The sequence below is a fragment of the Chiloscyllium plagiosum genome, unplaced genomic scaffold (genome assembly GCF_037043375.1).
Source record: "Chiloscyllium plagiosum isolate Xiang-an unplaced genomic scaffold, Cpla_swu_hap1 HiC_scaffold_14, whole genome shotgun sequence".
Lineage (NCBI taxonomy): Eukaryota > Metazoa > Chordata > Chondrichthyes > Orectolobiformes > Hemiscylliidae > Chiloscyllium > Chiloscyllium plagiosum.
The window spans coordinates 18,306,565-18,324,711 of NW_028270152.1; the positions used below are offsets into that span (position 1 = coordinate 18,306,565).

An 18,147-nucleotide genomic window follows, 5' to 3' on the forward strand; every position below is an offset into this window, starting at 1 on the left:
CAAAATTTTTTTTAAAACTCTCCAAAGCACACCGCAGTATAAAGATCCAAGATACGGTCACCACAACATTCCCTCAGACAGAAAAGCAAGCTCTTAACCACAATGCTTTAACGATTTTCAATTTTGACATGCAGAGAGACCACAAAACACTATCTAAGCTTCTAATATAGCACAATGTCATAGATGGTGGGAGGGGTGTGTGGGGGCTGGCTGGATGTCTAGAAAGGTCAGAGATTCCTTAAGTGGGCTGACACCCCATTCTGCCATGTTCCAAGCCTCACCTGGGTTACCTAGCTGGGACCCCTGTGTTCAATAGCACTCCCTTCCCAGGTCCCCTGATGCCCCTGCCACACCCATTCCAATAGCTCTACCCCTTTCCTTGTACTCTCCAATTTTCTTATTTGTTTTAATTTCTACTCAGGACGAGCAACATTTTATATAAAATGTATTGGGGGTGCAGGTCTGTGGAAATATAATTGGCCAAGCTTGTTGACTTGAATGGGGAATCGAACAAGGGAGCTGAGTGAGAGAGTGTGGAACTGCAGCTATCTGACCGAGAAGACCAAACTGCGACCCGACCAATCCTGCATTTTCAGTGGTGAGACCTGGGCAACATCTACTCAGCAGGAGAAGAAAGCCATTTCGCCATTTCGGGGTTATCCTTGCTATTTCCTTGCAGGATGAGTTCCCTGACTTGGAGGTCCTGGAGTTTGTTCATACAATCAGCACATACTCGTTGCTAAGCCAATGATGCCTGCACTGGCTCACTCATGTTCACCAGACAGATAAGAGTCATAGAGATACAAAGCACAGAAACAAACCCTTTGGTCCAACCAGTCCCTGCCAACCATCATTCCAAACTAAAACTACTCCAACCTGCCTGTGCTTGGCCATATCCCTCCAAACATTTCTTATTCATATACATATCTAAATGGCTTTTAAAGTTACAACTGTACCTGCATCCATCATTTCCTCTGGAAGTTCATCCTACACATAAACCACTCTCTGTGTAAAAACGTTGCCTCTCATTCTTTTTCAAATCTTCTCCTCGCACCTCAAAAATATGCTAGTCTTGAAATTACCCACACTAGGTAAAGGACACCTGCTATTCACCTTATATATGCCCCTCATGATTTTACAAATCTCTTAGAACTTAGAAGAATACAGCGCAGTACAGGCCCTTCGGCCCTCAATGTTGCGCCGATCCAAGTCCACCTAACCTACACTAGCCCACTATCCTCCATATGCCTATCCAATGCCCGCTTAAATGCCCATAATGAGGGAGAGTCCACCACTGCTACTGGCAGCGCATTCCATGAACTCACGACTCGCTGAGTAAAGAACCTACCCGTAACATCTGTCCTATACCTACCCCCCCTTAATTTAAAGCTATGCCCCCTTGTAATAGCTGACTCCATACGTGGAAAAAGATTCTCACTGTCAACCCTATCTAAACCCCTAATCATCTTGTACACCTCTATCAAGTCACCCCTAAACCTTCTTTTCTCCAATGAAAACAACCCAAGTGCCTCAGCCTTTCCTCATACGATCTTCCTACCATACCAGGCAACATCCTGGTAAACCTCCTCTGCACTCATTCCAGTGCCTCCACATCCTTCCTATAGTATGGCGACCAAAACTGCACACAATACTCCAGATGTGGCCGCACCAAAGTCTTATACAACTGCAACATGACCTCAGGACTCCGGAACTCAATTCCTCTACCAATAAAAGCCAGTACGCCATATGCCTTCTTCACCGCACTATTTACCTGGGTGGCAACTTTCAAAGATCTGTGTACATGCACACCAAGATCCCTCTGCTCATCCACACTACCAAGTATCCAACCATTAGCCCAGTACCCCATCTTTTTGTTACTCTTACCAAAGTGAATCACCTCACACTTGCCTACATTGAACTCCATTTGCCACCTTTCTGCCCAGCACTGCAGCTTATCTATATCCCGCTGTAACCTGCCACATCCTTCCTCACTGTCTACAACTCCTCCGACTTTCGTATCATCCGCAAACTTACTCACCCAACCTTCTAACCCCTCCTCCAGGTCATTTATAAAAATGACAAACAGCAATGGTCCCAAAACAGATCCTTGCGGAACACCGCTAGTGACGGCACTCCAAGATGAACCTTTGCCATCAACTACTACCCTCTGTTTTCTTCCAGCCAGCCAACTCCTAATCCAAACCTCCAACTCACCCTCAATGCCATACCTCCGTATTTTTTGCAGTAGTCTACCATGGGGAACCTTATCAAACGCCTTACTAAAATCCATATACACCACATCTACCGCTTTCCCCTCGTCCACCTCCTTAGTCACCTTCTCAAAGAATTCAATAAGGTTTGTGAGGCACAACCTGCCCTTCACAAAACCATGCTGACTATCCTTGATCACATTATTCCTATCCAGATATTCATAAATCCTATCCCTTACAATTCTCTCTAAGACTTTGCCCACAACAGAAGTGAGACTCACCGGCCTATAGTTACTAGGGTTATCCCTACTCCCCTTCTTGAACAAGGGAACCACATTTGCTAGCCTCCAATCTTCTGGCACTACTCCTGTAGACAACGAGGACATAAAAATCAAGGCCAATGGCTCTGCAATCTTCTCCCTTGCTTCCCAGAGAATCCTAGGATAAATACCATCAGGCCCAGGGGACTTATCTATTTTCACCCTTTCCAGAATTTCCAACACCTCTTCTCTACATACCTCAAAGCCATCCATTCTACTTAATTGTGACTCAGTATTCACATCGACAACAATGTCCTGTTCCTGAGTGAATACTGACGAAAGGTATTCATTCAGTGTCTCCCCAATCTCTTCAGCCTCCACACACAACTTTCCACTACTATCCTTGACTGGACCTATTCCTGCCCTAGTCATTCTTTTATTCCTGACATACCTATAGAAAGCCTTAGGGTTTTCCCTAATCCTACCAACTAAGGACCTTTCATGTCCCCTCCTTGCTGCTCTTAGCTCTCTCTTCAGGTCCTTCCTGGCTACCTTATAACTCTCAATCGCCCCAATTGAACCTTCACGCCTCATCTTTACATAGGCTGCCTTCTTCCATTTAACAAGGGATTCCAATTCCTTATTAAACCACGGCTCCCTCACACGACCCTTTCCTCCCTGCCTGACAGGTACATACTTATCAAGGACACTCAATAGTTGCTCCTTGAACAAGCTCCACATATCAATTACGCCCTTGCCTTGAAGCTTACTTTTCCAAGCCACACATCCTAAGTCATGCCTCACCGCATCATAATTTCCCTGCCCCCAGCTATAACTCTTGCCCTGTGGTGCACACTTATCCCTCTCCATCACTAGAGTAAAAGTCACCGAATTGTGGTCACTGTCCCCAAAGTGCTCACCTACCTCTAATTCTAACACCTGGCCTGGTTCGTTACCCAGAACCAAATCCAGTATGGCCTCTCCTCTTGTTGGCCTATCTACATATTGTGTCAGGAAACCCTCCTGCACACATTGGACAAACGTCATCTTTCAACCCCTTATGTTCCAGTGAAAAACGTCCCAGCCTTTCTTTATAACTCAAACCCTCCGTTCCTGGCCACATGCTGGTAAGTTGGCATGGACGAGTTGGATGGAAGGGTCTGTTTCCATGCTGTACATCTCTATGACCCTATAAATCTCTTCTGAACGCTGTAAGTGCAGAGACCTTTCGTACTGTGAACTGGCCATTGGGTCACAACTTCCTGGCTATCCATAACTCCACTAGAGAGACACATGCCAGTGGGATATGAAGATGGCGGATATTGACACTGACTACAGGGAGACAGACAATCACCGGCAACCATGACCTTGGGAGGTTACCTCTTCGCAAGGGAATTGGAAGAGGCAAACAGAAATAGAAAGCTCTTCTAATCAAGAAGAGGGCCCAGAGGAAAAATGAAGCCAGTGAATCATGCACTTCCTAAGCCTCTGAGGCAGATATTAGGAGATTCTTATCACAGAGAGGACCATCATGGTGCAAACCATTATCTGAGGAGACAGGAGGCTGCCATGGAACTAGGAGAATCTTCAATGCAGACATCTTTAACGTGAACACAGCACCTACAGCCACTTGGACATCTGCAGAAGGGGGACAAGAAACTGACAAACTCGAAGAAGCATCTTTCCCAGCTAATCAGGCAACAGTAGTTACAAAAAGCAAAAGCCCTCACAAGAGAGCTCATAATTCTAAATTCTTGAGTGGGAGTTGGTCAGAATTCCCTCAGTTCCAATAAGACTTCCAGTGTTTCAATGTTGCCGGACAAAGAGACCTTGGAATGCAGGTTGACAGTTGCTTGAAAGTGGAGTCACAGGTAGGCAGGGTGGTGAAGAAAACAATTGGTATGCTTGCCTTTATTGGCCAGTGCATTGAGCATAGGAATTGGGAGGTCATGTTGCAACTGTACAGCTCATTGGTTGGTCCACTTTTGGAATACATTCAATTCTGGTCCCCCTGCTATCGGAAGGATGAAACTTAAAAGGATTGAGAAAAGATTTACAAGGATGTTGTCAGGATTGGAGATCTGAGCAATAGGGAGAGGCTGAATAGGTTGGAGCAGCAGTGGCTGAGAGGTGACCTTATAGAGGCTTATAAAATGATGAATAGTCAAGGTCTTTTCCCCAGAATGGGGGAGACCAAAACTAGAGGCCGTATGTTTAGGGTGAGAGGGGAAAAAGTTAAAAGGGACCTAAAGGGCAACTTTTTCATGCAGACGATGGTCGGTGTACAGAATGACCTGATAGAGGAAGTGGTGGAGGCCGGAACAAGCACAACATGGACAAGCTGAACTGAAGGGCCCTTTTTCATTCTGTACATCTCTGACTCTATGACTAAGACATTGAATGGGCATTTCACTTAATGAAATATTCAATTAAAAAAAGTACACAGTTGGAAGAACTGTCCCACTGAGATCTGTGTGCTTTTCATAACTACAGGGTTGGGAAAGAATCAGAAACATACCTGGAAAAATAATAATTCTGAAGAGTAACCAATTGTTGTTGTTCTGCTTGAAATACAAACTCCCACGCTGAGAGCAAATACTGAAACTCACTTCACACTTAATGGTTCAGGTATCATCACAAAACCACCATCACTTTGTAATGTCAAAACTTTCCATTGTCTGATCAGTAACAATAAGGGTGCTGTCATGGTTCTGAATTAGCAACTACACATCATGAGCTTGGATCCCATGACAGCAAATTATTAAACTGTGTTGAGAACAACCAGCTGACTAGCACCAAAAGAAAATCTAGCCGAAGATAACCAGAATCCAACCAGTTCACCAACAAAGATGTATTTTTTTTTACTTAACTAGCACCTTTTAAGATTTCAGGACTTCTTGAAGTAAGGTGTTGTGCCCAAAGAAATGCTTTTCTTCCGTGATGTCGAAAACTCAGCCGCCAATTTGCTGAAAGCAAGCACCCACAAACTGCAAGGTGAAAATGATTGGATAATCTGTTTCTTTGTTCGGTCAGGGAGTGGAGTCACTTAGGAATAAAGGTACATCATTTCGTATAATATTGCCAAAGGACTGGATTTTTAATTTATTTATTAATTCATTTGTGGGATGTGTGCATCGCTGGCTGGGCCAACATTTATTGCCCATCCCTAGTTGCCCCTTGAGAAGGTGGTGTTGAGATGCCTTCTTGAAACGTTGCAGTCCACCTGCTGTGAGTAGACTCACAATGCCAATAGGGAGGGAATTCCAGGATTTTGATCCAGCCAGTGAAGGAATGGTGATATATTTCCAAGTCAGCCACTGAAAAGGGCCTATATATAAATCGGAATCAAAAATACAACATTGCTGACAGTGCAACATTCCTTCATTACCGTAGTGGAGCATCAGCGTGGATTTTGCAATTGAAGGAGGAGTTTTACTCGCACTTTGGGGGCCATTTTGGAGGCAGAGCCAATTAGCCAGCACCACTTCACCCCTTTCCAGGCTATTTTCCAGGAATAAGGAACACCATTCTCCCACAAAAAACATGAAGACTATTCAGGGGATTTGTCACTCAAACTGATTTTCTAAAAGAAACATTCACAGTGTTACTAGCTAGGTCAGCATTTACTGCATATCCCTAATCGTCCAGAGGGTAGTTAAGAGCCAATCACATTGCCATGGAGTCACATGTAGGCCAGGCAAGGATGACAGTTTCCTTCCCTAAAGGGCATTAGTGAACCAGATGGGTTTTTCCAACAATTGTCAATGGATTAATTCCAATATGGTCATCATCATATTCTTAATTCCAGATTTTTATTGAATTCAAATTCCACCATCTGCTGGGGTGGGATTTGAACCCAGGTCCCCAGAACATTACCTGGGTCTCTGGATTCACAGTCCAGCAATGATACCACTCAGCTATCACTTCTTATTTTTAAGGAGGAAGCATTCCCAAGGATAAAGAGGTGTTTTGATGAAAGGCTGGACAAATTGGGTCTGTATATTATTAAGTTTATAAGGTTGAAAGGTTATCCTGAGAGGATCATCATCATAAGAAATAGGAGCAGAAATAGGCCATTTAGCCCATTGAGTCTACTCCACCATTCAATGAGATGTTTTGATAATCCTCAAATCTACTTCCACTGCCTTTTCTGATCTTCCCATTATGGATTATAGGCCCATCTGTCTCAGCCTTGAATGTTTCATGACGCAGTTTCAAGAGCCCTCTATGGTAAAGAATTTCGCAGATTCACTACCCTCAGAAGAAAGATTCTGTGACAGGACAGATTCTGAAATCATGCTTACCCTGTGGGAGAAGTTGGGATTGGGGGCATAGTTTAAAAATAAGAGGTGTCCAATTAATGACTGAGACAAAGAGGAGGTTAGGACCTTTTGGAAATCTCTTCCTCAGAGAGTGACAGAGGCAGTGTCGTTAAATGTTATCAAGGCAGTGGTAGTACCTTGACTAATAAGGATACTAGCGGTAGGCAGGAAAGTGGAGTCAGCCATGATTTATTGAATGGTGGAGCAGGCTCGGGAGTGGGGGGTTGCTGAATGGCCTAATTCTCCTCCTAATTCCTACGTTTGTGAAAACCTACAGACTGGAAATTTCCATTCAGCTTGCACCCTCATTTCCACTCCCCATCCCACCCCTTCCAAACTCTGTCACTGTCCAATGACAGGTAGTGGGGCTGGAATAGGGGTCGGGTAGTATCAGTGCTTTTGAATCTTCTCTGCCTAGCGGCTGGCCATTGCCCTCCCTCTGGATGTGGCTCCGTCTTCGGCAATGGATGGCCACTTTATTAACTTTAAAACTAAAAAGGTGGAGAGAAAGTGACTCAAGCCAGAAGGTCCCTCTCCCTCTCTTACCTGGACTCCCAAGTGGTTCTTCAGCATACAGGATGCAGGCAGTGTCCTCACTGAATGAAGGTGATGAGCCTGTCCCTGGTCACCAAAGGGTCTATTTGGCAAAAGGTTACAGCCGAGGGTGGGGTGGCTGTTTCCCATTGGAGGGCAGGGCTCTGAGGACTACTCGATCCCAGGGTTGGTGTCCCAAGCAAAAACTCAAAACCCTATCCCAACCTCTCTGGAATAGGCCTTGAAACTTCTGTCAGAAGTGACAGGTGGAATTCAATTTGGAAAAAATGCGAGGCATTGTATTTTGGTAAAACAACCAAAGGTAAGACTTATATAATTAAAAGTACGGCCTTGGGTAGTGTTCTAGAACAGAGAGACATAGAGATTCAGGTGCATTATTCTTTGAAGTTTATATATCTAGATACGGTGGTTAAGAAGGCATTTAGCACATTTGCCTTCATTGCTCAGATCTTTCAGTATAGGTGTTAGGACGTTATATTGAAGTTGTACAGGACATTGGTGAGACCTCTTCTGGAGTACTATGTCCAGTTCTGGTCACCCAGTTATAGGAAGGATATTATTAAGCTGGAGAGGGTCTAGTTGACATTTACCAGCATGCTGCTAGGTATGGAAGGTTTGAGAAGCTGAATAAGCTGGGACATTTTTCACCACAGCAAAGGGGTTTGAGGGGTGATCTTGTGGAGATTTATAAAATCATCAGGGTTATAGACAAGGTAAATGCCAGGTGTCTTTCCCCTACGTTGGGGGATTTCAAGACCAGGAGGCATGTTTTTAAGGTGAGAGGAGGAAGGTTTAAAACAGGCATGTGGGTTTGTTTTACACAGAGCGGTTCATTGTGGGGAATGAACTTCCTGAGGAAGTGGTGAATACTGGTCCAGCTACAGCGTTTATAAGACATTTAGGTAAGTACATGAACAAGGGAATGGGTCTGGGCGGTACATAGAGAAGGTATTTGATATTCAAAGGGACTGGGGTATAAAAGTAGGGAGGTTTTACTTAAACTATGTGAGGTACTAGTCGGACCAGAGCTGGAAAACTGTGATCAGTTTTCACTCCCATATCAAAAGGAAAACTGTCTCATGAGGAGAGGACTGTACCTGCTGGGAGTTAGAAGAGTGAGAGGTGACCTTATTGAAACATGACTTGACCGGATAGATGTGGAAAAGTTGTTTCCTGTTGTGGGAGAGTCTAGGACCAGAGGGCTCAATCTCAGAGTAAGGCATCGCACATTTAAGAGAGAGATGAGCAGGTAGTTCTTTTTTTATGAAGAATCCTTACAGTGTGGAAACAGGCCCTTCGGCCAAACAAGTTCACACCGAACCTCAAAAGAATAACCTACCCAAACCCATTTCCCTACATTTACCCCTGACTAATGCCCCTAGCCTACATATCCCTAAACATAATGAGCAATTTCCCATGGCCAATTCACCTAACCTGCACATCTTTGGAGTGTGGGAGGAAACCGGAACACCCAGAGGAAACCCATGCAGACACGAGGAGAATGTGCAAACTCCGCACAGACAGTTGCCCAAGGCTGGATCCAAACCTGGGTCCCTGCCACTGTGAGGCAGCAGTGCTAACCATTGAGTCACCATGCTAACCCTCTCAGAGGACTGTTAACTATGGAATAGGACAGTAGAGGCGAGGTCATTAAGCTTCTTCAAGGCTGAGAGCAGCAGATTACTAATTAGTAAGGAAATCAAGCGTTGTGGGGAAAAGGTAGAAAAATGGAATTGAGGATTATCGAATCAGCCACGATCTCACTGAATGGCAGGGCAGACTCAATGGGCTGAATGGCCTGAATCTGTTCCTGTGTCTTATGGAGTCTTATAGCAACTGGGCTGTGCCATACCACTGATGAGAGGTGAAGGAGGGTCAATGCACCCTTCCTCCAGCACAGCCATAAGTCAGTACCAATGAGCCAGTTACAAGCCACGAACCCCATGCTGTTCAAACCGCTTTTACCTGTAAGATTCTTCCATCAGCTGTTCCAAGGTGACCCACTGTGTAGTTGCCTATCACTGATACAACGATGGAAGTCAGTTTGGTGTCATCCAGCTCTCCATCAAATCGATCAATTCGGTTGAGAGCTTGCGAGGTCTTGGTTGGTTTGTCCCAACACTTTCTCTGCCACTGAAAAAAAAGCGAGGAGAAAGCAAAGGTAAGTCATTGTAATTGCAATGAATCATCTATCAGTCTGCAGGCTGCTGAACAAGGGGTAATATCGTTCATCTGGAAGATACTGATGTACTCTTTGGGATGACCAATGGATGACATACAATCTTGCAAGACGGAAGTTAGCTTGCGGTGGATGTTTATCAGTGTGTGGAAGCAATAGAATGATCTACCTCTGCAACATGAGCTTTCAGAAAGACTTTCATAAGGAAGACTGCAACCAGTTTTTGACCATTCCTCAGGGAGTGGTGTCCAGCTTCGTTTTCTTTAAAGAGACAAAAAAGACTGCAAACGCCAGAATCCAAGATAGACAGGCAGGTGGCTGGAAGAACACAGCAAGCCAGGCAGCGTCAGGAGGTGGAGAAGTCAACGTTTTGGGTGTAACCTTTCTTCAGGGCTAAAGAAGGGTCACACCCGAAATGTTGACTTCTTCACCTCCTGATGCTGCCTGCCTTACTGTGTTCTTCCAACCTCCCGCATGTCTACCTTGTTTCCTTTAAAGCATTGTTGAGAAAACAGCCATGTTGCTGAAGCTTTCCATTTCTCACTCAGCAGGACCGAAACTCAAGAATATAAAACCTCAAAGTGAACGATGATTTCTTTTTTTGGTTTGGTATTCTTGCAATTTTGTTCTGATTCTTGCAAAATGGAAAACTTCAACAACGCCTCTGTTTTCAACAATACTCAAGTCCAGAGCAACCAAGCAACGTTTTTTTTGAAATGTTAATCTTGTCCTCATTTTCTCCGGCATTTGAAATAGATTTGTTTGTACAATAATGAAGAATCCCTCCACATTTTCAGTTGATACATACTGTAGAAAATTGAAAAATGAAAAGAAAACAAAATTCTATATTTGCTCACGTTCTTTGTCATTCATCAACCTGCCCCTGGTAACAGTTAATCTAGCCAGATAATCAAATCTGTTCGAAAGGGATCGCAGATGGTATAAATGAAAGAAAGACCAATGCAGGACACATGGCCAGTAAACATAGGTTACAGAGTCATTGATTCATAGAGTTATACAGTACAGAAACAGACTCTTCAACCCAACTTATCGATGCCAAGCAGATATCCTAAATCAATTTAGTCCCATTTGCTAGCATTTGATCCATATCCATCTAAACCCTCTTATTCATGTACCCATCCAGAGATCTTTTAAATGTCTTAATTGTACCCACCTCCACTACTTCCTCTGACAGCTCGTTCCATATGTGCACACCATCCTCCATATGAAAGATTTGCCCTTTAGGTCCCTTTTAAATATTTCCCCGCTCATCTTAAGCCTATGCCCTCTAGTTTTGGACTCCCCTACCCTGGGGAAAAGACCTTATCTATTCTTCCTATCCATGTCCTTCATGATTTTATAAACCTCCGTAAGGTCACCCCCTCAGCCTCCAATGCTCCAGGGAAAACAGCCCCAGCTGATTCAACCTCTCTCTGTCGCTCAAACCCTACAACTCTGGTAACATTCTTGTAAACCATTTCTGCACCTTTATCAAGTTAAAAAACAAATAGTATGGATGTTGAAGATTTGAAATAAAACAGAGTATGCCAGGAAAGAAGCAATCCACAGACCTGTTTGGCACTTTCGGTTTTAGTTACAGATTCATTTAGCATGGATTCAAAACAAAGAAGGTAATAAACGATAACAGATACAAGGAGGAAGGCTGGCAAAAAGGATAAATGCAGGAACCCATTTCAGGATAGACTGGACAGGCTAAAAAAACATTAGGGTGTGAATGACCAAGAAATGTGGCAATGATAGAAAACAAGGGATGGTGGAGTTGGGATTGGAATAGCAAAACCTAGAGTTAAAAGTTTACAATCAAAACCACAAGCCTTAGACCCTGACAAAGCGTGTTACAAAATATAACAGTTACACTTCAACAGGATTTCACCAATTTCTGAGCCAAATTAAAGGCATTTTATAAAACCTCTTACTCATTAGAATCCCTACAGTGCCAAATAGGCCATTCGGACCGTCACATCTGCACTGACCTTCCGAAGACCATCCTCCCCTATCCATCTCACCCCACAGTTACTATGGTTAGACCACCCAGCCTGCATATCCTGTACACTATGAGCAGTTTAGTATTGTCCAATCCACCTAAGCTGCGCATCTTTGGACTGTGGGAGGAAACCAGAGCAAACCCACACAGTGTAGGTTTAAACCAGCACAGCAGGGGGATGGGAACCTGTGGTGTAGTGCCAGTGCACAGGAGGATGTGAGTAGGGAGGACATGGACAGTATTTCACAGTCACAGGAATGTGCTGGCAGACAGCAAGCTGGTTTGAAGTGTGTCTACTTTAACACCAGAAGTATCCAGAATAATGTAGGTGAGCTTGCAGCATGGATAGGTACGTGGGACTTTGATGTTGTGGCCATTTCGGAGACATGGAGAGAGCAGGGTCAGGAATGGATGTTGCAGATTCCAAGGTTTAGATCTTTCATTAAGAACAGGGAAGATGATTAAAAAAAGGGGGGAGATGTAGCTTTATTAGTCAAGGACAGTATAATGGTGGGGGAAAGAACTTTTGACGAGGACTCGTCTACTGAGGTAGTATGAGCTGAGGTGATGAACAGGAAAGGAGAGGTCACACTGCTGGGAGTTTTTTATAGGCCTCCACAAAGTTCCAAAGATGTGGAGGAGAGGATTGGCAAATCGACTCTGGATATGATTGAAAGGAACAGGGTGATCATTATGGGGGACTTTAACTTCCCCAACATTGACTGGAAATGCTATAACTCCAGTATATCAGATCGATCAGTTTTTGTCCAATGTGTGGAGGAGGGTTTCCTGCCACAGTTTGTTGAAGGGCCGGCAAGAGGGGTGGCCACACTGGATTAGCTTAGATTTCCTACAGTGTGGAAATGGGCCCTTCGGCCCAACAAGTCCACATCGACCCTCTGAAGAGCAATCCCCCTACATTCACCCCTGAATAATACACATAACATTTTGGGCAATTTAGCATGGTCAATCCACCTAACCTGCACATCTTTGGACTGTGGGAGGAAACCCACACAGACATGGGGAGAATATGCAAACTCCACACAGACAGTTGCCCAAGGCGGGAATTGAACCCAGGTCCCTGGTGCTGTGAGGCAGCAGTGCTAACCACTGAGCCACCATGCCGCCCAAAAAGCATTGTGAAGAATGTGGGCATCGATCCCACTACCTCTCACATGCTAATGAGCACGCTACCATCTGAGTTAATTCCCCAACAGCACTTGGTAATGAACCAGGCCAGGTGTTTGATTTAGTGGTACGTGAGCACTTTGGAGAGAGTGACCATAATTCGGTTATGTTTAGTTTAGTGATGGAAAGGGATAGCTGCATGCCACAAGGCAAGAGTTATAGATGAGGGAAGGGCAATTTTAATGCAATTCGACAAGACTAAGGAAGCATAGAATGGGGCAGCAAAATGCAGGGGATGGGCCAATCGAAACGTGGAGCTGGTTTAAGGAGCAGATATTGCGTGTCCTTGATAGGTACGTCCCTATCAGGCAGGGAGGAAGTGATAAGGAAAGGGTACCATGGTTTACTAAAGAAATTGTATCTCTTGTTGAGTGGAAGAGGGAGGCTTACATGACGTTAAGATGAGATGGTTCAGACGAGGCGATGGAGAGTTACAGATTAGCTAGGAAGGATTTGACGAGAGAGTTAAGAAGAGCAAGGAGGGGACATGAGCTGTCTTTAGCAGGTAGAGTAAAGGAAAAGTCTAAAACTTTCTACAGGTATGTGAGGAATAAGAGGATGACTAGGGTAGGAATAGCGCCAGTCAAAGACAGAAGTGGGAAGTTGTGTGTGAACATTGTGGAGATCGGAGAGGTATGAAACAAATATTTCTCATCTGTTTTCACTCAGGAAAAAGAGAATATTGTAGAGGAGAAGACTGAGATATGGCTATTAGACTAGAAAGGATTGAGGTTAGTAAGGAGAAGGTGTTATCAATTCTAGAAGGTGTGAAAGTAGATATGTCCCCTAGACCAAATGGGATTTATCCGAGGATTCTCTGGGAAGCTAGAGAGGAGATGGCAAAGCTTTTGACCTTGATCTTTGAGTTGTCATTATCTACAGGTTTAGTATTAAAGGACTGGAGGATTGCAAATGTTGTGCCCTTGTTCAAGAAGGGCAGCAGAGATGATCCAGGTAATTATAGACCAGTGAGCCTTATGTGTGTTGTAGGAAAAGATTTGGAATGGATTATAAGAGATAGAATTTATAACCATCGAGCAAGCAACAATTTAATTGCAGGTAGTCAACATGGTTTCATCAAGGGCAGGTCATGTCTCACAAACCTCAATGAGTCTTTTGAGAAGGTGACCAAGAATGTGGATGCATGTAGGGAAGTTGACATGGTGTACATGGACTTCAGTAAAGTCTTTGATAAGGTTCCACATGGAAGGCTGTTGTAGAAAATGCAGAGGCATGGGATTGAGGGTGACTTAGTAGTTTGGATTAGAAACTGGCTTTTTGTAAGAAGGCAGCGAGTGGTGGTTAATGGAAAATATTCAGCCTGGAGTCCGGTTACGAGTGATATGCCACAAGGATCTGTTTTGGGACCACTGCTGTTTGTCATTTTTATAATTGACTTAGACGTAGGCATCGGTGAATGGGTTAGTAAGTTTGCAGATGACACTAAAGTCGGTGGAGTGGTGGACAGTGTGGAAGAATGTTGCAGGTTGCAGAGTGACTTGGGTAAACTGCAGAATTGGGCTGAGAGGTTCAATGCAGATAAATGTGAGGTGATTCACTTTGGGAAGAATAACAGGAAGGCAGAGTACTGGGTCAATGGAAAGATTCTTGATAGTGTGGATATGCAGAGGGACATTGGTGTCCGTGTGCATAGATCCCTGCAAGTTGCCACCCAGGTTGATAATGCCGTTAAGAAGCCATACAGTATGTTAGGTTTTATTGGTAGAGGGATTGAGTTCTAGAGCCATGATGTCATGCTGCAACTGTACAAAACGCTAGTGCGGCCACACTTGGAATATTGTGTACAGTTCTGGTCGCCCCATTACAGGAAGGATGTGGAAGCATTGGAAAAGGACCAGTGGAGATTTAGCAGGATTTGTCTGGTCTGGAGGGAAGGTCTTGTGAGGAAAGGTTGAGGGACTTGGGTCTGTTCTCATTGGAGAGAAGAAGGCTAAGGGGGGATTTAATAGAGACATACAAGATGATCAGAGGATTAGATAGGGTAGACAGTGAAAGTCTTTTTCCTAGGATGATGACATCGACTTGTATGAGGGGGCACAGCTGCAAATTGAGGGGTGATAGATTTAAGACAGATGTCAGAGGCAGGTTCTTTATGCAGAGAGTGGTAAGGGCGTGGAATGCCCTACCTGCTAATGTAGTTAACTCAGCCACATTAGGGACATTTAAACAGTCCTTGGATAAGCACATGGATGATGACAGGATAGTGTAGGAGGATGGGCTTAGATTAGTTCACAGGTCGGCGCAACATCGAGGTCCAAAGAGCCTGTTCTCTGCTGTATTGTTCGATGTTCCATGACACGGGGAGAATGTGCAAACCCCATACAGCTAGTCACCCAAGGCTGGAATCGAACCTGGGTCCCTGGCATTGTAAGACAGCAGTGTTAACCACCCAAAATTGTTGATTTCCTTCTTGAAGTAATAAAACATTAGGCTGGGATCTGGTGCGGGCATCACACCAAGTGTGGAAGTCCCTGAGCTCAGCTACTGCACTATAATGTTTATTTGAAAATGTATTTTTTCTGACTGTAATGTCAATTCTTTGACTGTGTCTTATTTCTAACTTATTCTTTAAACACTGTAATGTAATGCAACAACCTTTCTGTTTATAGTCCTCTTTTGTAGCTAAGATTTGTACCTAGGTACTTGAACCTAAGATGGTGCTAGAAAAGGCAACATTGTAAAAACTTGTCAATGTGAACCAGGTGATCATTTTATTATAATTATTATTATTATATAGTGTGTATTATTAAGACTGGCTTTTAGTTCCAAACTTTATTTCAATTCTATTTTTTGCCATGAATGGGATTTGAACGCATGCCCCAGGTCAGTATCCTAATTCACTAGGCTAGTGTCATTACCACCACTCCACTTCACCCCTCAAATTTAATTAATTATGGCATAAAGTTTAAGATTGTAACTGGGCAGGAAAATAACTCGTGTACATATTAGGAGTCGAAGAATGCCACTCACCCCCTTGAGTCTGTTTCATCATTCAGTAAAATCAGTATTGATCTGATTATTTCGCATTGCTGCCTACTCTAATTAATCTTTCACTTCATGATTACCAAGAATTTGTGTACCTCCTTCATAAAAACATTTCTATGACACTGTTTCTGTCACCTTTTGAGGGAGAGAGTTCCTCATGACCCTCTGTTACAGAAAAAAAAATCACTTCATCTGTTTTATTTGGGTGATTCCCTATTTTTAAACAATGACCCCTAGTTATAGACTCCCATTCAACATCCCCCTATATCAAGAAACATCCTTTCCAAACCCACACGGTGAAGACCCCTCAGGAACCTGTACATTTCAATCAAGTTGCCTCATACTTTTCACAAACTCCAGTGGTACAAGCCAAGCCTGTGCACAGTTTCCTCCTGTGGCGAAGAAAATTATTTCCGATGAATATTTTAAGTAGTTTGATTGTGAGTTAATAAAAGGAGAAATGGGTTATTTGTCAAAACAACAGTCAGATCTCTCCCAAGCCTCCAACACTAATTCAGAGTTGAAGGGATTTGTGTAGTATCCTGGGAATATGGGGAGATTAAACTTGCCAGGCAATTTCTGCAAGGTCCATGCCTCTGGGTTTTGTCTAAAGAAGCCAGGCAGTGATAGCATCTCCACCTCTAGGACAGGAGGCACGGGTTCAAGTCCCATCTGTCCTGGAGGTGTACAATAACATTCCTGATCAGGTTGATTAAAGTAAGTTGAAAGAAACAAATCGGCCCATTTTTTGACCTATCCTGTTGTGCCTTGTCTTGCTCCAGTCTCCTTTTAATTCAGTTCAAACCATTTTCCTCAGCCTTCCAGATATTTCCTCGTTACAAATTCAGCTACTTGATTCACTGAGCTGCCTGGCTTACTGGAATATGGACTGCGTGTTCGACTGTAACTTGTCAAAAGTTCGTGTCAATCATTTGTATGTAATTTCTGCAAAATTAAAAATGTAGATTATAGAACGCAAGAGCCACAATTCAGTATCAGTTACTCACTCCTGGCCCTGCCACTTCCATTGAGAGCTGTTTGCTTTGGTCAACAGTCTGTCAGGACCCACGCTATTTTGGTGTGATGTGTTTGTGTATGTCTGCAAGTATGTTCCAGGATAACACTACTCGTGCAAGCAATCCACAGGTTACTGATTCAAAATCAAATACACGACAGAGACTTATCGTGACATAATGCCTTCACAATGACAAAATGTTCTCAAGGTTCTTCACAGGAGCATTATTAGACTGGGCTTCAGAAGGAGATTTTACAGTGGCTGGCCAAAATCTTGGTGAAAGAGGCAGAGTTTAAGAAGTGTGTCTTAAGGGAAGATGGAGAGGTGGGGAGGTTTAGGGGGCTAAGGCAGCTGAGCGCACAGTCACCAATGGAAAAGGTTCACGTTAGATGAGAGTACGTATGACAGAGGGTTATGGGGCTGGAGAATATGACTGAGATGGAGTGGGGGAGGGAGGCCAAGGATAGGTTTGTAAATGAGGATAAGAATTTAAAATCAAGGCATTGTTTGACTAGAAGCCATCACAGTGTACAGGGGTACTGAGTGAGCAGGGCAATGTGCGAGCAAGGACACTGGGATGGACATGTTCGAGATGACCTTCAATTTATGGAAAGGAGCTAGCCAGCTGGGAGTACATTGGAATACACATGTTTACAGATAAGAGGCATCATTTATGTGAGGGAGGAGTGAAACTGAACGATATTACTTTGGAAATAGGTGGTTTGCACATATCATTGGCAGCTCAGGAGCAAATCTGACAGCTAGGTTGCGAATAGGGTCAGACAGTTACCTGGGGTTTGAGTTGGTAGCTCAGGAACGACATTTAGAGACGGGACTAGATACAGGTCCTGAACTTTGCAGGTCAGAAATGTCATAGGATCACCCACCCCACTATCACCGGCGCAACACTGGCCCCCACGTATCCCCTGCATCTCCTCACACCTTGGCATCCCCCTGTCCCGCTCCACCCCCAGCCCCGTCTCTGCTGAGCTACCCACTACCAGCTGGTATACCAAAGGAAATACTATAATTGACCCAATGGCCAGGGTAGCTTTCAGATATTGGCCTCGGAAGAGAATCCGTTTTTAAAAAAAATACAAAATATCACAGAAATGACTTCATAAGTGAACTTAGAGAACCATTCTGTAACTAATTTAATATACTTGTGTTTATATACAAAAACATTAATATTAAACATGTCCCATTTTATTTATTGGACTATCAACTTAAATATTCTAAGATCGCGACCCTTTACAGAGGCAGGAACACAGAATTCTTGGCTCACATCCAGAGATCCTGTCTTTCTGATGAGGCGTTAAACCAGACTGTTCTGTTAGTAGGATATAAAAGATCCCAAAATTTAGAAATTTGTTGTTCTCAATGTCCTGACCAATATTTATCCCTCAA

General features: G+C 43.8%; 1 protein-coding gene across 3 annotated transcripts in view; it reads right to left on the minus strand.

Moving 5' to 3' along the window:
• Nucleotides 1-18,147, minus strand: part of mst1rb (macrophage stimulating 1 receptor b) — a 146,087-nt gene that overhangs the window by 73,130 nt on the left and 54,810 nt on the right. For all 3 annotated transcript variants that reach the window (XM_043707707.2, XM_043707703.2, XM_087994101.1), the window contains exon 3: nt 9,313-9,480. In XM_043707707.2, the coding sequence (XP_043563642.2) occupies nt 9,313-9,480 (168 nt within the window). The remainder of the gene's footprint in view (nt 1-9,312; nt 9,481-18,147) is intronic.